The sequence below is a fragment of the Mus caroli genome, chromosome 15 (assembly GCF_900094665.2).
Source record: "Mus caroli chromosome 15, CAROLI_EIJ_v1.1, whole genome shotgun sequence".
In the NCBI taxonomy this organism is placed as follows: domain Eukaryota; kingdom Metazoa; phylum Chordata; class Mammalia; order Rodentia; family Muridae; genus Mus; species Mus caroli.
This window is the reverse complement of record NC_034584.1, coordinates 49,079,490-49,106,245: the sequence shown is the minus strand read 5'-3', so window position 1 is coordinate 49,106,245 and position 26,756 is coordinate 49,079,490. Positions and strand designations below refer to the sequence as shown.

At 42.1% G+C, this 26,756-nt stretch overlaps 1 protein-coding gene across 7 annotated transcripts in view; it reads left to right on the top strand.

The window, feature by feature from the left end:
- Positions 1-26,756, top strand: part of Enpp2 (ectonucleotide pyrophosphatase/phosphodiesterase 2) — a 114,111-nt gene that overhangs the window by 7,225 nt on the left and 80,130 nt on the right. For 4 of the 7 annotated variants that reach the window (XM_029469429.1, XM_029469428.1, XM_021182711.2 and 1 more), the window contains exon 2: positions 26,038-26,137. In XM_029469429.1, the coding sequence (XP_029325289.1) occupies positions 26,038-26,137 (100 nt within the window). Of the gene's footprint in view, positions 1-25,606; positions 25,815-26,037; positions 26,138-26,756 lie in introns of those variants that run through there. The other 3 variants (XM_021182712.2, XM_029469431.1, XM_029469430.1) reach the window with 2 other exon arrangements.

Sequence of the window (26,756 nt, the reverse complement as noted above, 5' to 3'; positions counted from 1 at the left end):
TTCCTTCCCGCATTGTGCATCCTCACTGAAAATACACCATTTCCTCAAGTCCAACCCTGTGTCGCACCACACCGTTTATGAAGAAGCCCTTGCCCCTCTTCCTCCTCTCTGACTCACATTCACCCTTCTTTGTCTCCTCCTCTGCTTCCCCTCCTTCTTCTTAAGTCTATTTAAACACAGTCAGTTGCATTATTTTACTTAGTATATAATTATTTTTATATTTATTTAAATTACTTGCCTAAATTACTATCTTCTAGAAGTCCAGTACTGCAGTCTGTGATCACGTCTGTAACCCAGTGGGGCAAACGATGTTTTGCCTAAGGCAAGAGCCTTTCATAGGGAAAGTTTTGTTTATTAAAAAGAGCTATTTTTGGTTGGAGAGATGGCCTAGCAGTTAAGAGGACTTGTTGGTCCTGTAGAGGACGTGAGTTGGGTTTCTAGCGTCCAAATGGCAGCTCACAATCATCAATCACTCAGGTTGTCACCTTCTGACCTCCACAGATACTAGGCACACATGTGGTACATACAGAAATACACAGGCAAAACACTCATGCACATAACATAAAATTAAAAAAAAAAACCCAAAATAGACATACATAGGTGATACATACAATGTCTAGAAAGAGTTGAATGAAAGAAAGCACAAAGAAGTAAACATCATCTACAGTTGCATTACCTAGAGATGAGCATCATGACATGAGTGAATAGCCCTTCCATATTGTCCTGTGCACGTGCATCTTAAAACTGGAGTCATGCTTAATTTTCTGTAACCTGTTTTGCTCTTAAAAAGACAAACCCTGTGCTGTTATAAGTTCTTTGCAAACACAAGTGAGATTGTATCCCACTTTATAGCTATCTCATGGTTCCTTCAGTGAAGTTCCATAGCTGGGCAATTAGACTATTTGCAGGCTTTTTTTTTTTTTTTTTTTTTTTTTTTTGGTTTTTCGAGACAGGGATTCTCTGTGTAGCCCTGGCTGTCCTGGCACTCACTTTGTAGACCAGGCTNTAGCCCTGGCTGTCCTGGCACTCACTTTGTAGACCAGGCTGGCCTCGAACTCAGAAATCTGCCTGCCTCTGCCTCCTGAGTGCTGGGATTAAAGGCGTGTGCCACCATGCCTGGTTTATTTGCAGGTTTTTGATGCAACATGTAACGCTATAATCAACTCTCTGTAACATGGCTCTCTGCAACCATACTACAGAAAACATTGACAGTTTCTAAAATGACCAATCTAGTTCATGACTGAAGAGAGGATGTTGAGCATTAAGGAAACATAATTTCTAAAAAAAAAAGTCTCCTTAACTTAGACTTTTTTTATTTTTTGAAAATTTTAGCTTATTAATTTTGCTATATATTTATTATATATATATATGAGCTTCTGTACATCTATTTTTAGACCCACATTGGCAGCATCTGATCTGGAAATATATTAACAACCTGTGGGTTTTGGAAGGAAGGTATCAATAACTAATAAATTATATGAACAAATAACTGAGTTTGAAGTCTAAGCACTTTGGTGAAGTAAATTACTGCTCCTCCGCCGACTGGATGAGGGATGAGGACAGAGCTGCTGTAGAATAAAGGTAATTCTCTGGAAAGATGGACACTGGCCAGCACTTTGGTGTTTGGAGAAGGTGGAAGGCCATGGACTTGGATCCTTATTCTAAAGTAAATAATCAATCATCCCAGACACTCAATAAGCAAGAACATTTCCATTATAGAGTGGAATGCTCTCATCAGAGGAGAAACAAGCCTTATTTGGAAAGTACTGTGAATCCGTGCGGTCACTTTTCAACAGACTAAGTGAAAAATGTTATTATGGGTTGAATTATATCCCATGCTCCAAGTTCATGTGTTGGAGTCTTAGACGTAGACCTCACAGTGTGACTTTATTTGGAGATATTGTTTTTAGAGGGGTCATTAAAGCAGTCATGAGCTTGTGTCCTAACCCAACAGGACGGGTGTCCTTGTATAACGAGGAATGTGAACATGAAGACGCACACAGTGGAAGGATGACATGAACAGGCAACAGAGTAAAAGAGGTAATGTAAGCCAAGGAAGGAGACCTCAGATGAAACCAGTCTACTGACTGACACTTTACCCCTACACTGCTAGGTTTCAGTATGTGTGCCAATGCAAGTCTATTGGTTCAGCCACTTTTTAATTAATTAATTAATTAAGTATAAATTTTTTGGTCATTTTCATTCCCACTAGCCTCTTTCATTCTCCTCTCCTACTGAGACTCCTTTTTCTTCCTCCAAAAAAAAAAAAAAAATCCCCTCCAACCTTCATCTCCTTCTCCACTTTTCTTGGTGCTCAGAGTTTTACTCTTATTCCTTGCATCAACATGAATTGGGAGTTACTTATTAGAACACAACAACCTAGCAGTGGCTATAACCCCCCCACCCAAAAAAAGAAAGAAAGATAGGAAGAAGGAAAGGAAGAAGCAAAGAAAGAAAGAAACAAAGAAAGAGAGAAAGAAAGAAAAATGATATCCCCACTCCAGCACCCATTAAGTGCCCACAGTCTCTCAGGGAAGGCTGAGCCGTCTGGACACCCTCTCCCATGCATAATGAATGTGTGTTGGGCACAGTCTTGTGAAGGTCTTGTGCAGGAAGGAGCCACAGCTGCAGTGAGCCCATGGTTCCAATGGCTGTGTCCTATCCAGAAGACACTGGTTCACATCATCCTACCCCAACCTCTGGTTCTTAACGCTTTCTACCCTCTGGACCAGATGTTACCTGAGCCTTTGAAGGCGTGGCATAGATAATCCTAAAGAGCCAAGCACTGTGAAGTCACTTTTTCTATACTTTCCGGTCATCTCTTCCTGTGACACTTTGCTATGGTACTTGTAGGTGACCAATACACACTTCCTAATTTCCCCCTTCCCGGCATGTGCTTTGTCTGGTAATAGTCAACTCAATATTTGTTTTCAGTCACCAAGTGTTCTGATGTTCACCCCCCAGATTCCGACGTTCAAATGTGAACGTAAGACGTCAATGTTTTGGGGCTTACAACTTGTAAAGGGTTTTTATCTCCACAATGGCTTTGAACTTGACAGTGCTTGCGATGAGAATTATTTCTTCTCCACTGAGAGGATTTGATGACTGACAGGATAGGCTTTCTTGGTATACAACTTGGTTGCTGACAAATCCAACTGTAAACCTTTGGATCTATTGGATATAATTGAGTTTTTCCATCATTAATACTGTTCATGTATTAATTCAACATAGTGACATGAGGGGCGCCTAACACTTTCCTGGAAGCTGCTTGGCTTTAATCAGCAGGAACAAATGCAAGATTATTGCTCTTTTTCCTTGGGTGACCTAAGCTTGCTCTTGGCACCCATGAGTGTGAAACACAATGTTTCGGTGGCTTCTACCCAGGGGGGTTATTACTTCTGAACCTTGGGGTTAATTCCCTAAGAATGCAATTCCTTTCCTTCTGTGGAGAACAAAATGTTGCTTGTGTTGATTATCCCCATTGTGTGATAGAACCAGAGTTTTCAAAACAGTGAGCCCCTGTGATCTATAGATATCACGGATCTATAGATAGGACATCAGATTTGGTGAAAGCTAAATCTATAAAAACAAAATACCAAGATGCTCCAGTTAACTTCAATATAAACAATGAATACTTTTAAAGAATATTTTTCCATTGTTGGAAATATATATATGTGTGTGTGTGTATGTGTGTATATATATATATATATATATATATATATATATATGTGTGTGTGTGTGTGTGTGTGCGCGCGCGTGCATACACACACACACACACACACACACACACACACATATATATATATATTTGGTTTTTCTAGACAGGGTTTCTCTGTGTAGCCCTGGCTGTCCTGAGACTCACTCTGTAGACCAGGCTGGCCTCGAACTCAGAAATCCAGCTGCCTCTGCCTCCCAAGTGCTGGGATTAAAGGCGTGCAACATCACTGCCCGGCTGGAAATATTTTAAAATGTATCTAGCAACTGTATCTCAAAGGAACTAGAAAGCAGAGAGTAGATTCATAATGTCTCAGTATGTCAATATCTCTTAAGTCTATGTGAAAATTGTACATTTATTTTAGTAACACTTCAGAGGCTTTGGACAAGGTTGAATGCCTTTGATTTTAGTTGGGGTTTTATCTTGCCTTCTGTGTCCAGTTTGAAAGCACTTGAACTACACCTGGGCTAGCTATTTTAATGACTTGTCTTCTAGGGCTTATGCAAAGTACTTACATCAATTATCTCATGGGGGTCTTCAAAACCAAGGCTTAGCAGCGCTGGGGGATGGGCCAATGGTCAAGAGTACTTGTTGCATTTTCAGTGGTCCAGGGTTCCATTTAAGGAACCCACAAGGTGGTCTACGCCCTCTTGTAATGCCAGTTCTAGGGGATCTGGTAATCTCTCTGACCTAAACACACACACACACACACATGCACGCACACATGCACACACACACACACACATGCACACACACACACACACACAGAGAGAGAGAGAGAGAGAGAGAGAGAGAGAGAGAGAACTTTAAAAGAGTTTTTTGTTGAAAATAAATATAGACATATATCTAAATATCCAAACAACCAAGAGTTGGCAAACTGTAGCCTAGGGGCCAAATCTAGTCATACTTATAGGTTTGTTTGTTTTGTTTTTTTAAAGCACTGAGTCAAAGTTTATTTCATACATGCAGGATAGAAAAGAGCGAAAAGAAAGTTTCTCACAATGCCAACTTAAAAAAGGGAGCTTTTTTTTTTTTTTTTTTTAATAGAAAAGGACAGAGGATAAGGATGTACAGTATGCAGTATGGTGCCCTAGGTTTAACGTCCAGCACCGCATAAAGTGGTTTATAATCCTACCTATAATCCTTGAGTTTGAGAGGTAAATGAGGAGGGCCAGGAGTTCAAGATCATCTTCAACATCATGAAGAGTTCAAGGCCAGCCTTGGACACAAGAGACCCACCTTGTCTAGTTTGAAGCCTTGGACACAAGAGACTCACCCTGTCTAGTTTGAAGGAGGAAGGAGATTAAGAGAATATATAAGAGAGGGTAAGGTATGAATATGATTGAAATACATATGAATTTCATATCCCTTGCCTGACATATGCATATGTATGAGAATATTGTTATTAATTATATTATGAATAATTAATATATGTTAATAAAGACATTTAAGAAAGTAATGTCAGGCTTGTTTATCTTGTAACTGTAATCCCCATTGCTTGAAAGATTGATGCTGTGGGATTGTCACGAATCAGTCTAGGACACAGACTCATTCTCAAGGGAATTCTCATTCTCAAACAAGCAAACAAACACATAAACAAGAAAATAAGTGGGCTGAAGAGATGACTCACTGGCTAGGAGCACTGGCTGCTCATCCTGAGGACCCCGGTTCAATTTTTAGTGCTTATATGCCAGCTCCCACCCACCTGGAACTCCAGTTCCAGGGGATCCTGTGCTTTCTTCTGGCTTCCAGGTGCCAAGCAAGCACATACTACCCAGACATGTATGCAGGCAAAACAGCCATATACATAAGATAATTAAAAAATAAAACTTAAAGAAAGTGATGATTTTTTTTTTTTTTTTTTTTTTTTTTTTTCTTTCTTTCTTTCTTTCTTTCTTTCTTTCTTTCTTTCTTTCTTTCTTTCGTAATTGTTCTCTAAGTATTTCAGTTTCAGATACCACCAGTTTTTTTTTCTCTATGATTTTATTTAATTTTTTTTTTTTTTTTTTTTTAGTAATGGTGTTTTTAATAAAGCAATAGAAAAGTAACTAGACACAAGTCCAGTTGGTCTCTAATATCCAGTTATCCATGACATTGATTTATATCTTGTTTCTTTATACATTACTAAAAGTAGAATATTTAAGTCTTTTTTAATTTTTTTTTTACACTTCAGATTTTATTCCCCTCCTGGTGGTCCACNCAGGGTTTCTCTGTATAGCCCTGGCTGTCCTGGAACTCACTCTGTAGACCAGGCTGGCCTTGAACTCAGAAATCTGCCCGCCTCTGCCTCCCAAGTGCTGGGATTAAAGGCGTGTGCCACCACCGCCCGGCTGGCTCTACTTTTCTCATTAGCTCCCACATAATAATTCACATGCTGCTGATTTGGGGATCTAAACAACGCTGTCTACCTGTTACGTACTTGTTTATGTGCTTTCTGTATTAAGGTGACAACATTGTTTTCTCTTCTTTTTAAAAGGATTTATTTATTTTAAATATGTGGGTCCACTGTCATTCTCTTCAGACACACCAGAAGAGGGCATCAGATCCCATTACAGATGATTGTGAGCCACCATGTGGTTGCTGGGAATTGAACTCAGGACTTCTGGGTTAGCAGTCAGTGCTCTTAACTACTGAGCCATCTCTCTAGCCCTGACAATGTTGTTTTCTTTTTCTTTTTCTTTTTTTAATTAGGTATTTTCCTCATTTACATTTCCAATGCTATCCCAAAAGTCCCCCATACCCTTCCACCCACTCCCCTACCCACCCATTCCCATTTTTTGGCCCTGGCATTCCCCTGTACTGGGGCATATAAAGTTTGCAAGTCCAATGGGCCTCTCTTTGCAGTGATGGCCGACTAGGCCATCTTTTGATACATATGCAGCTAGAGTCAAGAGCTCTGGGGTAATGTTGTTTTCTTTAAGCATACTCTTGTTACATTTATTGAGTGTGTTATTGTTATTCTCATGTGTAGGATGAACAAAGTGAACCCCTAAATGGGTAAGTAACTTTGGGAAGATTCTCAGTAAATCTTAGAATTCATAGGAAAGTCCACTGACGCCAAGCTGTCAGCTTAGATTGTTACCATGTGAGAAGTAGAATGTGCAATTAATTTGTCTTTACTTTAACAAGGAGGAAACTGATTTGTCATTAAAAGTGAACCTGTCCCTCAGGTAAGCCTGATAGGATGGAGAACTGATTAAGAGTTCAGGTTCTTCAGCCACACTGTCTAAAGTGCAGTTCTGTCACTTAGTTTTTCTGTACCTACTTCCTTCCTCCCATAGATGATGGATGATAACAGTAGCAGCTATTTGCATGATTAAACGAGACTACGCTTCAAAAGAAATCCTATGAGCACTGGATGTGCAATACAGAGGATATTTCCTAAATTTATTTCAAATCACCATGATTTTTAATTATCATTTTAATTTGATAAATTTTATTTTATGTGCATGACGATTTCATTGCATATATGTATGCCTGGTGCCCATGGTGGTCAGGAGAGGGCATCAGATCTCCTGAAACTGGAGTTATAGATTGTATCCAAAGCACCTTCCTTAATAGCAGAGAATCTCAACCAGAAAGTGCACAGAGCGCAGTGGTGCCATCTGTCAGGTAAGGGATAAGAAAGGAATATTCCAGCTTCTGTGTAAGTTATGACTTTGGCTGGACCACATCTTTTAATCTCTTGACTGGTCTAATCTGCATAGAAAGGGACTCATGGGAGGTACTACCAGCATTCCTCTACCCCTGGCTGGGCCTGGACCTTCCCCCCCCCCCCATCATCTTTGATATTTATAGTCTCAATATTAGCTTCTAGAGTCTCCAAATTGACTAAATGATTCCATCAGAGCAGCCCAGGAGGAACCTTCCTGAATAATGCAAGATAAGCCATTGCCCTCAATCTACAACCTAATGATGAGCTACAAATAGGAAAAGCAATTAACTTCTCAATTCCTCACCCTCCTATGTGCTGGGAATGGTAATGATTGCATGTTATATGTCAAGCTGTTTTAACTTCATTTCTGTTGCTGTGAGAAAATATCCTGACATAAAGCAACTTAGGGGGAGAACGGTTTATTTAGTTTACAATCCCAGATTGTGGTTCATTATTGTATGGAAGACATAGAGGCAGGACTTTGAGACATGTGGTCACAACACAGAAATGAATGCACACACGCTGCCTGCTGACTTTCTTCATTTTCTCTCTCTTGGTTTATTTTGCTTTATGTATATGAGTATTTCTTCTACATATATTTCTGTGTACCATGTGTGTCCACTCATAGAGGTTAGAAGAGAAGATCAAGTCCTCTGAATCTGGAGTTACTGACATGGTGGTTTATAAGTGGGTGCTGGGAATGGACCCCAGTCCTCTGCAAGAACAGCAGTGTTCTTAAATGTTGAGTCGTCTCTCAAGGCCCAGCTTTCTTCTCTATCACATGACTCATGGCTCAGCCTAGGATATGGTGCTGCCCACAGTGGGCTGAGTCAATTAAAAATCAAGATGATCTTCCCCTCTCCCCTGCCACAGGCAAACATGATTGAAGTAATTCCCCAATTGAGACTCTTTTCTCTGAGGCTTTTAGGTTGTGCAAAGTGACACTTAAAGGCAAACACCACAAAAACGTACTGATCTTCTGAGGTGATTGGGAGACATGGTTGTTTTCAATGCAGAATGGAAGCTGTGAGACATTGTGTATGAACTGTCAAATGATAGTTAATATGAAGTAACTCAAGTCCCAATTATGATGCCCAGAGGCTCTGCTGAAATGCAGCAGAAACTGGGCTTTTCCATCATTTGGATTCCTAGGAACAAGGCTAAGAAAAGTAGCATTATTTTTGTGGGATTGGGCCCAGCATTTCTCTAAAGTCTTGAAAATACTTGAGAGCTGTGAGTTTAGAACAAGGGTGAACAGGGTAGAGAGAGATGGAGGGAAAGGTCTGCAGTATGTTCCAAGGACTGTATTAGTTTCTTTTTGCTACTGTGATAAACACCATGAGCGACTTATAGAAAAAGAGTTTATTTCAGCTTATGGCTCCAGCAGGATGAGTCCATCAGGGTGGGGAGGTGTGACAGCAAGTGGTAGGCACGGCATCCAAAGTAGGAAGTTGAGAGAGCTCACCCTCAACCATATCATGAAGCAGAGAAAGGAACCTGAAGATAAGGGGAGACCCTAAGCTCTCATTTCCTGTCCCCAGTGACGTACTTCCTCCAGAAAGACTCTACCTCCTAAGCCTCTCCAAATAGTGTCATCAACTGGAGAGCAAATATTCAAATGCCAGAGCCATACGCGGACATTCTCACTTAAACTGCCATAGGGACCAAGGCTGCAGGACAGTCCTCATGATTCATTTTCTCGTGTGCCTCAAGTCTGGACACTACTCCAGTCCCTTTCCCATCTCCTCCTTCAGCATGTACTTTCCTCATTCATTTACCCAACAAGTGTTTACTGTATGTCTCTATGCACTGAGCACTGTGTAAGGTCTGGGATGTAAAGAGGGAAAACCGAGTCTGCCCTCCTCAGTCCAGTGGGGACGCACACGAGGCAGGAAGGAGGCAAATGCTGTAAGACATGAACATGGTGGGGGGCGCAGGGGACATCAAAACCAAGATATAACAGAGGGGACAGGGTGGTCAGGGAAGGCCTCTGTTGGCTCAGATCTGAGGGCTTGACAAGAAAAGAAGTAAGCTATGGTTTCGAAACTCAGGCAGTTAGTAAGCAAAGACAGTGAAGCTGGGACATAGATTTACCTGGGGTTTTTTATTTTATTTTTTATTATCTTTATTTTTTTATTTTATTTTTTATTTTTTAATATTATTTTATTTTATTTTACTTTTTACCTGGTTTTTTAACTTATTTTTTTTTGTGTGTGTTTAATTTTTTTCATTCAGTATATTCTGATCCTGTTTTTCCTCTCCCTGACTTTTCTCTGCTACTCCCCACCTCTCTATCCACCCAACTTCCAAGCAAGCAAGCAGGTAAACAAAGAAAAAAAAAAACCCAAGTGAAAATCAAAATAAACTAAAAACAATCAAACAAACAAAAACCAAAACCCTGTTAGACAAAATGCACAAAAAACAAAGTAAAGAACATTCAAGACAACATCAAGTTTGCTTGTGTTGGCCGACTACTCCTGGGCATGGAGTCTGCCCTGGCTTGCAATAGATATATTCAGTGACACTCTATTGGAGAACACCGATTTTTTTTTCTTTCCTAGCAGGTATCAACTGCAAAGAGCTCTTGGTCTGGGGTCAGACTTTGTGTCTACTTCCCCTACTCCATGCTGGGGTTTTTGTCTAGTTTGAACCTGTACAGGCTTTGTGCATGCTGCCACGGTGTCTGTGTGTGTGACCCTTAAGGATCGCCTAGTTTTCATTACATCTTTTAATGAGCATAAACACTCTCAAATATTTATATTTAGCTGTGTAGCAGCTTGAACAATGGGGAGAAACAGTCAGGTCTTTACTCATCCATTCTGATGCCACTCTGTGCATGGAAATGCTGCATCCAAAACTCTTTGTGCAGCTGTGAGCACCAGGGCCCAGGCTTGCTGAGAAAAGCATTGTTTGGCTGGAGGTGGGATAATACAAGAGTGTCCAAGCTCATCAAAGTGATTACAATGCCCCCTTTACTCCATAGCAGGGCAGCTATCAATTAACATGCAGGGCACACACAGACCACTTGCTGATTGCTCCCGTTCTTAGACAAACAAGAGTCTAATAAATTAATTGCTTTCATTCTTAGGCAAGCAAGAGTCTAATAAATTGACCGATGTGTGTGCCCAGGTCACAAGTTTGGTTGAGGGTTGAGGTTAGGTGGATGCTGGCAAGTTGCCATTGCATCGAGAACAGTATTGTTGGCGTTGTCAGTTTTCTCATCTCTCCACTGGCAGAGGAAGAGCTGAAAGCTAGAATCGGTGGTCGTGTTCTTGTCTGTTTGGATTTCTGTCTGGAAGCTCAGTTCTTTCTGTGCCAGGCATTGCTGAGCTTTTTGTAAATGATGGAGGTACAATCCTTGTCTTGAAGAAGCTTGTCAAGATAATCATTGCAGTGGGGGAAGTATGGTGAAGAGGAGGGACAGGGCTCTTTGGACCATTCAGGCTGGGATCTGATCCTTTCTCTACCACCATCTAACTGTGTGAACTTGACCTGATGGTAACATTTTTCTGATTCATTTCCTCACTAATAAAAATGTATAAGATAATGCATAGACACAGCTGACCTACTATGTGGAGATGTCATTGTCACTCTTGATGTATTTCTTATTATTATTGCACAATCTTGCAACGTCACACTCTGTCACTGACTGGGTGACTATGGGCAAGCCACTCAAACTGCAAGTTATTATCATTTCCATGGGCTAACCACCGCAACTCTAGAGCAGACTCTAGGCAGCCATCAGTCTTAACAGCTTGTTCAATTTAGTCATTATTCTGACCAGCAGTTGCTGTATTTGTTTATACAGAGTCCTGTCTCAGCCAGCAAGAGTGGCTGAGAAAGCCCCACGAGCGGGTATTTTCAGGGTCTTTCATGACTTGCTGATGTCATTGGAGCCTAGAACAGTTCTGAGAACAATCATGCCCCAGGGTCACACTGAGCACGGTGGTGTTATTGAGGTTAGATTATGAGGTGTGTCTGAGATAAAGCTACACTGAGTGATCACTCCCAGCTCTGACTGTCGGTAATCCTGGTTCTTAGCACTGGTGTCCTGAACTGTGCTGTAGCGGAGTCAAACAACAGGGTCATCATCAATAGTAGGATCCTGATCTTGAGATGGATTGCAAAAACACATGTGTCAGAATTTTGATCATTTCTCAGGACCAAAGGAGAGAGAGCTACAGAAAAAGAAAGGGGACTGGGAATAGGAGAGAAGCACGACTTTTGTTACCAAAGACCATGGCTACAGGTCTAGGACCAACATTTACTCAAGCTTCAGACTTAGGGAGTGTCCAAAACCAGCTACATCAGTCAGATGACAGGGAAAGAGCGTGCCAGGAAAATGACCCCAACTGCTCTGGTAGCAAAATGGGAAATTACCCTGGACAGAATCAATTCTGTTTCCAAACTGTCAAGAGTCCTCACAAACAATTCCTTATGCCTCCTCCTAATGAAAGGTAGGGGGAATTTTGTTAAAGATAATATAACTAGCATGTTCCACCACAGTGTACAATGTACAGAGAGGTTCTTAGAAGCTGGATTCTGGTTAAGCAGACCTGAATTTGAATGCTGGCTTTGTCCTTTGCTGGGTGTGTGAACTTAGGCAAAGTGACTTAAACTTCTCTGTGCCTTTGAAAATAAGTTGAATCCAGAATGGAATTTGCAGGATCATTGGAAAGGTTTAGTGAGATCATTTCTGCCCAATGTCTGATACATTCTAGGGGCTTCATTTACAGCCGCCATTGTTATAAGCAATCGACACTACACAAATAATTTGATTCAATCCCTACAACAGTATAAAGAAGATGCTGTGATTCTTTGCATTTTCATATGAGGACCGGGAGGTCCAGTGAGGAAGGTTCCAAACTCCCTCCAGGCCACACGGTCAGTAAGCATCCAAGTTCTGATCTTGACCAAGGCTGACAGCCCAGGATTTTGGTAATTAGTAAGTTGTATAACATTTCTCCCAAGCACAGCAGAAGTTTAGCTGGACAGAGGAAGGCCCAGAACTTCTGCACCCTCTTGCATAACTGGTCTTGCTCTGCTGGCAATCTGAAGTTGTTGGATTTCATAAATATACTGGCTTACTGTTTCCAAGGCATAGTGAAGGAGCTATACGGACGGGGCAGACAATGCAAGGATTGTCAGCTGGCATTATGCTTTTTCTAGATCATTCCAGAAGGATATTGCTTCATCTCTCCTCTGTCAAAAGATTCTAGGAACAGTGTTTCTTTCTCCTTTTTATTAAGCCCTTTCCTTTCGCAGGCATAGGTAAATAGGCCATATCAGTTAATTATGGTTCCATGCATATTCTGGCCTCTGTATGGATTAATCCCAAGAGATGGATTATCTAGAACAAGAAGGTACAGGAGTCCTCACTTTTCCCTTACTTACCAGGAGAACAAACATGTCTGTTTGTTTAGTTTGCTTTGGATACTCTTTTCTGGTTATTACAGTGAGACAAATGGATTCTTTGAGAAGGTTTTACAGAGAGGGAAACAGTAGGTACCTAGAACTGGGAAGGATCTCAGATGGCGTTGAGTCAATTGTCCTCCAAATTGAGACTCTGTGCAGGAATTCTTGAACAGTCACTGAGGTATGTGTTGTTGCTGCTGTTATAGGAAGAGTTATCTCATCATTTACCAGCCCCCTCTCCCATCACACTCAACAGGAAATGTGAGGCTCACAGTATAGCCTGCAAAGTTCTGCAGGGAGCAGTACCCATTCTGATACCAGCTCTTGCTGTTTCTCCATTGCACTCCACCCAGCCACCCCCCACAAACACACACATATGTCTGGAAGTCAATGCATGTCTGGTGTCAATGGACTCCCTGGAACTGGTGTTACAGACAATTGTGAGCCTTTGTGTGGGTGCTGGGACTTGAACCCATGTCCTCTGGAAGAACAGCCAGTGCTCCTTACTGCTGATCCATCTCTCCAGCCTCTAATAGTTATTTCTTAAAATAATATACCCAGAGGTGTCTGGGCAGTCATTACCTATTAAAGGAGCCTAAAATCAGGCAGAGTCGCTTAGAGCTATAGTCAAGCATGGGGACCAGTTGAGCTTGCTTTTCATACAACTCCCAGGTGCCTTTTGCAAAAGTCCTTGTTAATGTGGGCCTCTCTTTACACGAATGTATAAACAAGAATGTACATTTCAAGAAGGTTATTCCAGATGGATTAATCTGCCTCTGTCTCATTTTCATCTTCTTAATCTCACACTATCAAGATATATTTAAATTTATTGTTGTTGTTGTTTGCGTCAGGTCACACTATGTACCCCTTGCTTGCTTGGAAACCCCAGATTGGATTCAAAATCAGAGAGATTCGTCTGCCTCTGCCTCCCAAGTGCTGGGATTAAAGGCAAGCACCGCCACAGCTAGCTGAGATAGATTTAAATGTAATCCAGTCTACAGCTAGCCATTCATGCTAATGCTGACTTCAAGTAAGAATTTTAAACGTACGGTCAGGAACCAGGAAGCTACCACCTATCCCCCGATAGAAGTTCTCAGATGAACTTCCTCTATGTGCTTCACTGCAAGAGGATACTCTTTAATGAGGACCTGACCTTCTAATGAGGATCAGATGCTGTCTACTACAGCAGAGATGCTGGACCTCCAACTTCTTCTGAACAAAGCATCTCTTGTATCCACAAACCAAACACTTGGTATTTGTTGCCTTGCCTCATAGTGGCTGATGCATTTCATCTCTCAAACAAGTAATACACGTTTTATTATTTATTTATTCAACCTTGCTTTCCTGATACCAAGGAGTCCTGATACCGAGCAAGCTTTCATTAGCATTAGATAACCTTATGAAAGACACTTACTATGTCTATGTTGAATCAATATAATATGAGTTGTAAAACCTTGGTTTTTTTTCCGAGTCTACAGAAACTGTCTAACAGTGACCAGAATCATTTTTCTGATGGCACAGGAGTTTTGAAATGGGTTTTGAGAAATCCCGGTCACTTGCCCCTGGCTAGTTCTGTTTTGGGGTCACAACAAGGCCAGCCTAGACCAGAGGTTTCTCTGTGGTTTCTGTTATGCTCACCATACACTTAGCACTAACTCTGCTTTGCAGAGACTCGGCTCCTTCCCCATGTAGCAGCGAGCCCCATTCTGGGAGAACTTGCTGGTTTTCTAATCCTCATTGGGAAAACAACTGGACCTTAGGAATATTGTCTGATCTATTTGAGGTTTTCACACATTTTAACAATGATAATATCACAAAAGCTCTATGAACATAAAGCCAGAGGATCTGTGTAAATTGTCTGGGAAAATACAAGCCCTTTCTGAAGACTGGCTACCACATCTGAGGTTTGCTCCATGCCAGTGGTTATATCGTATCTGCCCCTTGTCTCATATTTCCCACTCTTTGCTTATGGTTCCTTTGCATACTACGTTCCTCATATATTTATCTGCTTTAAAAAATACCTTTAATGCTCTGTATTAAATCTCTCTCTGCTGCATGGACTGCCTTCATCTGCAGTCACAGGTGGTTTGGAACCCTCTGGTCCATTAATTATAGGATCGGAAAGTCAGTAAAACCCCACAGCTGTCTTTCCCATTATTCATAGTTCATTGCCATTAAGGTTCAAGTGTTATGGGCAAGAACTGAATTCTCTTATAGGCCGCTATCCTTGACAGTCACATGAAACATGGGGTCTGATGAAGGGGCTGAAAAGGCTCTGACAGAGCCTCGGGGCCCACACTCACAGACAAGGTACAGAGGTACAGATCATAGTTGAAGGGCTCCACTCCTCCTGAGTGGCGTTAGGGAAACAGGGTGAATGGGCTGAGCCTGAAGATGAATTTAAATATGTAGACTTCAGAGCTAAGAGAACAGTTAATGCTGGTTCTCTGTGGAAAGAATGCTTTGAAATTTTCTTTTTTCACTGGCTTGTATGTGTGTTTGCTTTTGTGTGTGTGTGTGTGTATGTTTTAAAGATGTGGGAAAACTCTACTAAAAAAGGTGGAAGTCTACCATGACCAGATAGCCTCTGGGCTTACCTCAATACAGGAAACTCCATGATTGACAGGACTTTTCCTTCTCTGACCTTGTCTGGAGAATTCTAAACCCCCACATAAGCCTCTACCTGATATGCAGCCTCAATTAGATTACAGGGTCAATTTCCCTTCTTCTGATAAAACCTGTTCAGCTAGCACCTGAAATTCCTGAAATGCTTCCCCATGCTAATGAGGCATTTCAGGGACCCTAACCCCCCCCCCCAGCAAATGGCCTTTGCCCTTCCTGGATGTTCCTACCCTCAATCTCCCAAAAACTTTATAAGGCTTGAATCAACCTAGGTAGAGTTGATTGCTGGTCCCGGTTTAGTTACTCACCATAGGTACTTCCAGAGCTTCTGAACCCTCTACTCAATGTCTCTGCTCCCTCCCACTGCCCACATGGAGCATAAGCCAACAATCCACGATGGTGAGGAGACCCACATAATGATATCATCCTATAAACACATACAGATGACAATATATCCTTTCCAGTGTGAAATGTTCAAACACCATTATACAATTCTAGAGTGTTTCATTATATGTGACTCCAAGCTCCTATTAGAGAGCAGCCCCTCTTACACTGCCTCACAGCCCTGGACCCCCATTCTCTAAGTTGTTTCCTATTGCGGATGTTTTCCCCCCATGAGACAATACGATAGGTGGCTTTGTAAAGGCTTCTTTCCCTTGGTGTGGCGTTTTTCCAGGAGCATCCTCACTGGTATGTGCTCGCTTCCTCATTTTGGCAGCAAAATGGTAATAGAATAGAGATTGGCAAAAGAGCATACACTTTCATTGTTCCTCATCTTGGGGGAAAGCAGTCATCCAGTCTTTCAACAATAGTTACGGTGATGTTAGCTGTGTAGTCCTCCCCACCCCCCACTTCATTAGGGAAGAGAAGTTCTCCTCTGCTCTGCCTTTGCTGAGTCTCACAAACCCTTGCTTGCTAGAAGGGGAACCATAGGAATGACAGCTGAGCTTCCTCTCCAGAGAGACACTGTGCTGGAAACACTTGCCTTGGCATTCCAGGAAACCAAGATTGGGGACTCAAACAGTTCCTCAGCAGAAACTCAATGTAGCACTTTCTACATGAGTATTGACTGCTGGGGTTGATCTCATGTCTTCAAAGCTGTGTCTAGAAACAACCCAGCTTTGCCAAACAGGGTCTGCACGTTACCTCTTGGGGTCTGAGAGAAAGTGGAATGGGAGGTTTGAAACATTGTAAGTTGATCTTATGTTCCCTAGAACCTGTAATACTGCTAAGTGCCTATCTTGGGTCCAATTCTTGGTAGGACACTGAGAATGTCAGGGGAGGTGATGGAGATCTTATTCTTCTGAACGGGGTACTTGGTTAGTGAATGCATTCATGTCTTATGTTTCTAAGCACTTGGTTACTTGCTTAATCTATTATATAATTTGGTCTTCACATAAATCTTTTTTATTGGATATTTTCTTTATTTACATTTCAAATGTTATCCCCTTTCCAGTCCCCCTCCCCTTAAACCCCCCACCCTTCCCCCTACTTCTATGAGGGTGTTCCCCCACTCACCCACCCACTCCCATCTCCCCGCCCTTGCATTCCCCTACACTGGGGCATCAAGCCTTCACAGGACCAAGGGCCTCTCCTCTCTCTGATGCCCAACAAGGTCATCCTCTGCTGCATATGCAGCCAGAACCATGGGTCCCTCCATGTGTACTCTTTGGTTGCTGGTTTAGTCCCTGGGAGCTCTGCAGGGTGGGGGTGGGGGTCTGGTTGGTTGGTATTGTTGTTCTTCCTATGGGATTATGTTACAAGAACTCTTTCTTTTTACAGAAGTGAGTCATTTAGAGAAGCTGAGCCTCATCTTGAGAGTTGGGATCCTATTGGAATCTAGAATTCTAATTCTTAGCTTGTTTACTGTATTGTTTGTTTCGCCTGTTCTCTGAGGGATTATACTTTTACTAATGAGAGAGAAGATACTAAAACAAGCAATCAAACAGACGGAAAACCCTGGGAGTCAGGAAACTCTGGAGAGCAAAGACCTATCCTGGGTAGGTTCTCTGGGTTCTTGAAGGTTGCCCAGTGGGTGCTTCTGCTGTGAGGTGTGTTTTCCTGCCGTTGTTGAGGCTTGGAGATGGTTATGAGTTAGGATTTGGATGAGCATGGTGAGAAGACGACCTTGGGCTGCAGAACCGTGTAAGCAGACATGAACTTGGACTCCTTACAGAAGCTGTTGTCTGAGGTGTTTCTGCCAGTCATCAGTGAGAGGTCTGCTGTGGAGGGTGAGATTTGGGCTTGGGTTTGGGAATCAGATTACCTCAGATAAGAGATTGTTTACAACAACATTTGAATAATGGAGATAACATATTGATTTCCTTTGTTTGCTTTTTCAACTTACACTTGTTACTCGATCAAGAACCTGAGGAGGTGTCACAGGGTGAGAGAGCTGGCTGGTAAGAGGAAATCCTGGCTCCCCATCCTTATCTCAAGTTAGGCAGCTCCAGATTTAGTCCTCATTATTTGTTTCATCTTAATAAGAAAGTCTAATTGTTTTTTGGGAACAGCCAAAATCTATCACGATAGTCCAACAAACTTGTTTTGCAGATCAATAAACTAGAATTTACAGTAACAGAGTGAGAACTGTAATGAGAGGTTCTTGGTGCCCAGTGGTTCATTCATCAGTGCATTATCATTTGCCTGTTACATCGCAGGCAGGCTGCAGAGCTGTGGGAGGTGTGTGGATACCAGATCTTTGCATCTGAAGTCCTACAAGGGCTAGAGCTGTGTGAGAAGTTCAAGAAAATCCAAGAAGAGAGTGAGGGAAACCCATTGCTGTCCATTGGATGAGTAGGTCAGGGCAGGTCATAGTGTCATGTGACTCGTTTTCATAAATATATTAGGCTTTACCAGGGAGATTAAGTGACGAGGCCATTCGAGGGCAAAGCAGCAACCTGTATTAAGAAATAGAGGTGTGCAAGAACACAACTTAATCAAGAAATAGCAAGCATTTTTCTTATTAAGAAAATTACCATTTATTAAGCATTATTTGTGTTAATAATAACAGGCATTGTGTTTGGTGATTTGCATGGATTACTTGGCATAATACTCTGAAGAATCCTGAGATGGATACTCATGGGAAAACTGAGTCTAGGGATAGAGGAGTATGGAGGTCACATAAGGCCTCACAGTTAAGCAGGGCAAGAGTTTCGAACTGAATCCAGAGACTGCAGTCTTGATGGGTGGGTGTTAGGGTGCTATGTGCCTGGTGAGGAGTTGGGTGTCAGAGGTTCTCACACTTCCACCAGAGTAGCCAGATGTGCTTTCTGCCCTAAGTTTCCTGAGTCAGTTGATCTGAGGTAGGCTTCAAGGATGGGTGTCCTCGTAAGTTTCCAGGACATTCTGACTCTGCTGGTCCAAGAATCACACTTCAAGACCTGCTATGAAAAGAGGCAGTGAGAAGGCTTTAAGTTTCAGAGGAAGTTTGTCAACTATGTATCATATCTAGGACTGTCTGGGTAATTTGTAGGGTTGAGTCACAGATTTGGTCAATGAAATGATACGTGAAGGAGATGGAAAACAGCAGAAGAAATTATGATTGGACCTCCTAAGGTATGTCTCAAGGAAGATGAGGGACACAAAGAAATGTTGCCATAGAAGAAGGGAACTTAAACACTGATAGCACTCAGCAAGCTCCAAGAAATGATGGAAATAGTTGTATTCAATGAATCAAGTCTCTAGATATGATACCTGATTAGGAACAAGGCAAGCAAGTATTCCAATAGAGCAAGTGATTCTAAAGCTGGTTCTTTAGGTAGCTGGATTTTGGATGTGAACCCCTTGTGTGGTGTAACAGAGAGATGTCAGGTTCTAGTGGGTGGGGGGTGGCAGGTGGCAACACTGGTTTAGAAGACCTGGTATTTAGCTCTGGTTTAGTCATTTACTCCTCCATTTCAGAGATGTCACATACTCTTTGCACCTCATTTTTTTCTGCTTAAAGATACTAGAAGGAGATTGTTAATCCTATGTTGAAACTGTTGAAAAAAAAACAGTTACCTTGGGGGAACAAGATGGCTCACTGAGTAAAGGAGTTTGCCACTAAGCCTGATAGTCTGAGTTGAATCCCTGGGACCCACACGTTAGAAGGCAAGCACAGGTTCCTTCAAGTTGTCCTGTAACCTTCACACTTGTGCTGTGGCATGCACACACACACACACACACACACACACCAGTAGCACCACCACTCCCACCACTCCAACACACCACACAAAAAATTGAGCTGGACATGGTGCTGCACACCTTTAACCCAAGCACTCAAGAGGCAGAGGCAGGCAGATCTCTAGGAATTTGAGCCTAGTCTATAGAGTGAGTTCTAGGACAGCCAGAGCTAAAAAGTAAGCTTCAGCTGGCATGGGATGGCAAACTCCTTTACTCAGTGAGCCGTCTTGTTCCCCCAAGGTAACTGGTTTTTTCAACAATAACCCTGTGTCTCACAAAAAAAAAAAGGAAAAATGAACTAACATTAAAATATACATAATTGAGAGAGAGAGAGAGAGAGAGAGAGAGAGAGAGAGAGAGAGAGAGAGAGAGGTTGGTGAGATGGCTCAGTGGGTAAGAGCACCCGACTGCTCTTCCGAAGGTCCGAAGTTCAAATCCCAGCAACCACATGGTGGCTCACAACCATCCGTAATGAGATCTGGCGCCCTCTTCTGGAGTGTCTGAAGACAGATACGGTGTACTTACATATAATAAAAATAAATAAATCTCTAAAAAGAAAAAGAAAGAGAGAGAGAGAATAAAAATCTATTGAAAGAAAACAAACAGAAAACCAGACACAATTCCCAGTAGTCATCTTCCTGCCCTTTCCATGAATGGTATGGTACACAATGTCAGAGTCACCTAAGATGAAGGGTCTCCTGTGGGTCCCCGAGTGGGCACAGTCTTTCTGTTTGCTAGACTCTTGAACATGCAGGTGACACTAAACAGTTAAATAGTGTTTTTAACTTTTAAAATGTTTTATTATCAACTAGAGTTAGACACAAAGCTGACTTACTTCCTGAGGCTAATTCTTTCAAACCCCTTTTGTTATGAGTTTATTATGTTCAAGGTCTCAGGTCACATTAGTCTCCATCAGCAGCCACAGATGGTTTTGAAAATTCTTGACAAATGTTTTAAAACTACCAGCTGTGTGTATTCTTTATTATTATTATTTTTTTGTACCAATCCTAAGGCATTAACTGATAGACCGCTCTCTGTGTGTGTGTGTGTGTGTGTGTTCATGGGTGTGAATATGGGTACATATTTGTTAAGATGCACATATGGAGGTCAGAGGACAACTTTGGGTGTTAAAGCAGGGTCTCTTTTTTTGTTCTGTGCTGTGTACACAAGGGCAGCCCATGGGACTCTGGGGATTCTCTTTTCTCTACTACTCTCCTAGGAGGAGCACTGGACTCACAGACACATCACTAACGCCAGCTTTTTACGTGGGTTCTGGGGCTCCACATGCAATTCCTCATATCCACGAGGCACATGATTTCCCACTGAGCCATCTTCCCAGCTGTGTGTGTGTGTGTGTGTGTGTGTGTCCCATTTAGACAGATTTACATATTTCAATGCAAACACAATAAGAGACTTTCCTAAGATGATATGTGGTCATGGTAATTGATAAGTATTCGTTAACTCCAAAGTCATCCTTAAAACTCACTAGCCCTTCAACTCTCCCATCTGGTTTATTTCTAGATCTTTCCCCTTACTCCTACCCTTTCTTCCTGTCCACACCAACCAGGGACTCCCTGGTGCTGGCTGAATGTCATTCTTTTAAGCCCAATGATTGTATCCATTCTTGATTCCTTGCAAATTGTATTCACACTTGAAAGAGATTAGCTTTAAAATCTGATTAAACCCCTACCTTCTTAAGCCTTCTAAGGGCTTTCTGTTGCTTTAAGGATAAAGATAATGAAAGCCATTATGGCTACCTTTGAAAGGCCACATGACTGGCCTGCCTTAACCTCTGCACTCTGGCTTCACTTCTGCCCACTCTGGTTCTCCAAACCTCATTTAAGCTGGCTGGTTTTTGGTCTTCATCAATTTTACCTTCATCCTACATATAACTTTTACACATTGTGTTCCCTCTGCCTAGAATTCTTCCTACTCTCTGAATCTGATCCATTGCCCCTACCCTTCAAATCACAGCTCAATTGACTCTACTAAGTCTTCTGTGAGCCCTCTTAACTAGATGAAGCCTAAATTCTGACTTCTCAAAAGATCACCGACTTCTATATGTCTGCAAAGACCACAGGTTTTATTTTACACTTACCTCTGCATCTAGTTGAATGAAGAGGACATAGCTGATGTCTGGTTCACCTTCCTGTGTACTGAGAACACTGCTTAGTACACATAAGAACTAGTGAATATTGAATGATGAACGGTTACTCACAGATCATGTGTGTGCGATTCTTGTTAGATGTATAACACATACACAGTCTGTGCAACACATAGTTACAACATAAATTAAATCCTCTGAGAAACATGACGGTATTGATTTCAGCTTTAAATTGTGTGCTAATTAAGAGAACAAGCCCTCTTGGCATTTATATTGAAGCTTGCCTTTTCTCTACTGGTTAATGCCTGGAACATACATTATTCCTAAAACCTCACTCTTGCAACTTAGCATCTTAAGTCCCATCTGCAGTCCAGAACTGTGGAAGCAGTGAGCCAGCTTGTTATTCTTTTAGCTGTCAAAGCATTCTGCCCATTAGGTTGGGAAACAAAGACTGTTGTTCATTTTGCGAATTCTGAATTTTCTAGTTGTCCTCAGCCAAAACAGAATTTAAAAGACAAGACATCATGACTTTTCAACTAGATTAGGGGGAAATGCACAGGAGTGCTATTTTCTAGTGTTCATGGTGTTTTGTTGTAGTTACAGTTGTAGCGATACGAAGCCAACTCAAGGCAGTTCAGCATAATGAGAAACAAACAGGACATGGACAAAGTTTTAGTGAGTTCCAGACAGTTTCAGAATTGGCAGTGAGAATGACAAGTGTCAGTCACACAGCTTTCAAACCTCATGGGTCACCCCAAACCTTCTTATCTTGGTCAGGGCTTGAGAACAAGGAGCCATAGAACCCTTTCATGAAAAGATAGACTGTGCATTTCTGTAAATGCAACTCCTGTATCGCAATCAAGCAACACACTGCTGCTTTGTATAAACAGCAAAGTAAATAAGTCACTGCTCTGAAGTTCCCAGCATCTGGATACACCCCTGCTGGAGCACCCCAGCTTGTCATTGAGAGATGGAAACTTAAAGTCCAGTGAACAGTGAACACTATTAGTAATAGATTAAAACTAGGTTATGAATTAGGTCCAGCCGTTCGACATGTGAGGCACTGATAATCAAGTCACTGTCGTTTATTCTTATGTTTTCCTAAACGTGGTCCTTGCATGGCTTGTATCAGAACAAACCATTGTGTCCTTCTTGTCTGTCCCCTAAAGTCTCCTTTCTTCTCTTACCCCTTAGAACCAGTGGAATAGAATCTCTGGGGACAAGGCATACATATCACATTTTAATACCTGCTCCTCAGGGGGATCCTTATGGGCCATAATGCTGGAGACTAGAGTGTTCTTGAGGCCAAGTTGCTTACCAGGTGTTTACAGGATTAGGGTTTTCTCTGCCAGAGGGCAGTGTTCTCTGAAATATGCTGGGTTCATAAGCCACACTGGACGTTTACAGCTTTTTTTTGCCCCCATATTCTTTTTGCTGTATTGAGTCAGCCAGCGATGTGTGTCGAAACCTTAAACACAATAACAGGTGAGCTTTATTTCTTTTGAAATATTTTGCACTGTAGTCTAGTATTTTAGGTGGATTTTTTTTGCCCTATTGTCTACATTACCAGGCTCAGGGTTTTCTTTATTTGAGATAATGAGAGTTAATTGTGTTTTACAGTTGATTTGATGCCAAGATAAGGCTATCCCCCTGACTGCCTAATCTATAATGATTACCTTGTAGTAAAAATCTGCTTGCTTTCTGTCTTGCCCAGCAGCCCTGTTGGGGGTGGAGACATGAGAATTGCTGAGGACTTCTGGCTGCTAGCCTGGCTCTGGCTTCAGTGAGACTCCCTATTTCAACAGAATAAGGGACAGAGTAATAAGGAAGGACACTCAAAGCCCTTCTGTGGCTTCCACACATGGAAAGCACATATACCTTCATACACATATGCACATATAAAACACACACACTCACAATTTGCTTAACTATAGCTAGATGGTGTGTATGTATTTAGACACCTGTGTATATTCTTATATGTGTATGTGCATGTTTACGTGTACACATTTATGTGTTTGTACGTGCGTATGTACATGCGTATGTCTGTGCATGTGTATATTTGTATATATGCATGTGTATGTAGGTATGTGCATGCTCATGTATGCATGCTTTGACCAGTCCCTGATGCACAATGATCTGGGTGAAAATACAATTCTTTGGCAGAATGGCTCACAGAAACAGTGGCTCATCTTGATCCTTTTGGATCAATGGGTAATCCAGTGCTGTACAGATCATGATATACGTGACCAACTTGCTCTCATGCTTTGTGGCCCCTCTTTCCTGCACAGCTAATTTGCTTTCCATAAAAATAAAACAACAAAATACAAAAGGATCTTCAGTTTCTGAGCTGTATTTTTTTTCCTCCCAAGGAGAGCCTAGGTTTTCTTAGAGATGGGTTTCTATGTCAGAGAAAGTCTCAAGTTTCTGGGACCTACAGGCTGGGGAGGCTGGAGAGAAAAGGAGGCTGTTTGTTTTCAGATCCTCTGTAGCATGCAGGGTACACTGAAATAACAGTGCAGACCCAATGATTTCCTTTTGGTTTACAGATTTCCCTGAGAACAGCAGATTTGCATCTCGAGACGGAATATATAGTAGAAAAACCTTACATGGGGTTAACATCTTTTAGAAGCCAGTAATCAACTCCAGATCAGTTTAGCTTGGCATACAGACTAAAGCAAGAGGCTTGTAGATAAATTCATAGCCTGCCCCCTCTGCGAGAGTCCAAAGCTAAGAGGATCCTAGAAGAGCCACTGAGTGTCAGGCAGTGTCTCTTCTTCTTCTTTTCAATGAGCTGTTTACTAAATTCTAGAGTTTCTAATGAAACCCAGGCTTACTCTGCGATCCACATAAACAAGCTCTTGGCTTTTGTGCTATCGGGTTTTATGCGAGCAGAGCCACGGGGGCTTCCTTTAGCAGTTGCTGCCTGGAAGGTTCCTGTTTGTTTACGTATGCACATATGTGCTCTGCAAGAATGATCGTCAAGGGGCCCCGGTAGGGGAAAGCCAAAAACAAGCCTTCCCTCATTTGAATCCTAAAGGCATATAATATGGAAACGACTTTCCGATTTAGAGACTTCTAAATTTGGTGTGGTTGCCAAGTTGCAAAATTGCTTAGGATAGAAGCTTCAACACACACAAGAGCCTCCCGGGACAGTCTCTTCAAAGGAGATGCGCATTTGACAGGAATCCTTGCAGCCATTGCCACTTTCAAGCTAAATTCAAGGCTAATGAAGCTCCCTCCCCTACTGTCCTTTATGCCTGCTTCCTACCCCACCCCCACCCCACAAACAAGCTGACTTTTGTCAGGAATGGGTAGAGGCTGGAACGATCTTGTCTGTTTTTCATACTCCGGAGGACTTTATGCAGCTGAGCTGGCAGCCCCAGCATTTTGATAAAAGTTACTAGTGTAAAATTTAACAACATGAAGGGAAAAATAATGTTATCTCTCGTGTGAGTTGCAGTTTTGGAAGATCCCATTGTGTGAAGCTCCCAAGGAATCAGATGTAGCGGACAATGTATTTATAGAGATACAGGGTCATTCCAACTGCCAGAAAAATAAACAAATGGTGAAGAGATTTGTTTGGTTTATAAATTGTACTCCCCCCCCCCACCTTGTTTAAAAAAAAAACCCTGAAGTTGGGGGGTTGAGGGCATCAAATAACTACATAGCAAACGCTTCGAGCTGATGGGAAATTCTGGGCAGCTCTGATTCATTTTTATCGGATAAAGTACATTTGGTTTCTCTTTTGACAAACCATGTATTTGTGAGGGAAGAAAAAAAAAAAAAAACGAACATGCACTGTTATTGGCCACAGCTACACAAGAAGTCCTCCGGTTGCCAAAGGATACCACATGAAAGTGTCTGTTCAAGGGGAGGGGCCGGTTGGGGGGTGGGGCCAAGAAGGATGTTGCCTTAAGCCTCTTCTGCTCAGAGTTGCAATTTGTGAACCAACTGTGATGAAATCGAGCTCTGCACGAATCAGATGCGCCTGTCAACTTCCCAGGTGGGATTGCTTGGAGTTAACAGCCTGAACGCAGAGCCCCGAAAGCAGAGCATTCAGGGCAAGCAGAGAACACCCTGCAGAGGTTTTCCAAGAATCCCTCGGCATGGCAAGACAAGGCTGTTTCGGGTCATACCAGGTAGGAGGATGGTACGGTGACTAGCGAGGTGCGGAATCTCTCCGATCACTGCCATTTGAATTCGATTTTTTTTTCTTTTTTCTTTTCCTTGTTCAAATTCAGACATCCGCCTTTCGGAATTGGCAGGACTCGGGCTGTTAGGGTCATCTGAACTGCTTCCATGCACTTTGAATGCATCTAATCTAGTTGTGTTTGACAACTTTGATCTCCTTTATCCCCTTAGGTAATATCCTTATTCACTTTCGCCATCGGCGTCAATCTCTGCTTAGGATTCACAGCAAGTCGAATTAAGAGGGCCGAATGGGATGAAGGACCTCCCACAGGTAAGAGTATCAGTTATTAGCAGTTTTGTTTCTTTAACAGTACTGTTCAGGGCGATACATTTAGCCTAAGGTGAGAATAGGTTATCGCTTTAATGTTGGAGAAGGATGGGGCTGACAGGTTCCACGTGGTGGTACAGAGGGTTGAGACGGCTGTGTTGTGTAAAGTACATTATTTGCTATCAGAAAGTTCTCTCCTAGGAATGAGAAAAAAGGAAGTTAAAAAAGGCAATAAACTTTTTTTTTTAAAGTGAAACTAGAAATTTATTTATAACTTTGGGACTAAGATTTACTGAGACTAGGGGAACCCTCAAGGTGAGTTCTTTAGAGAGTTTAGAGAGGAGATCTGTGCTCGCTGTGTTTCCTTCTGGAAGAAGGCAAGGTGAGTTTTCGGAGCTGACTTAACTAACACAGCTGGAGTGAATGGGGCTCCTTTGCAGTGGGCTGTACCCAGCGGAGTGGGGCTTCATAAAGGAACGTTTGTGCAGGCTGAGGGGGCCTAGTTGACCTGGTCTTAAGCAATGGCTTGGTTAATTTCCTGGAAATTGGAGCTGCTGATGGTTTCAGAATTAAAAATTGCATTTGAAATGACAGGTACTCTAGGGGGCAATATTTTCTTCCC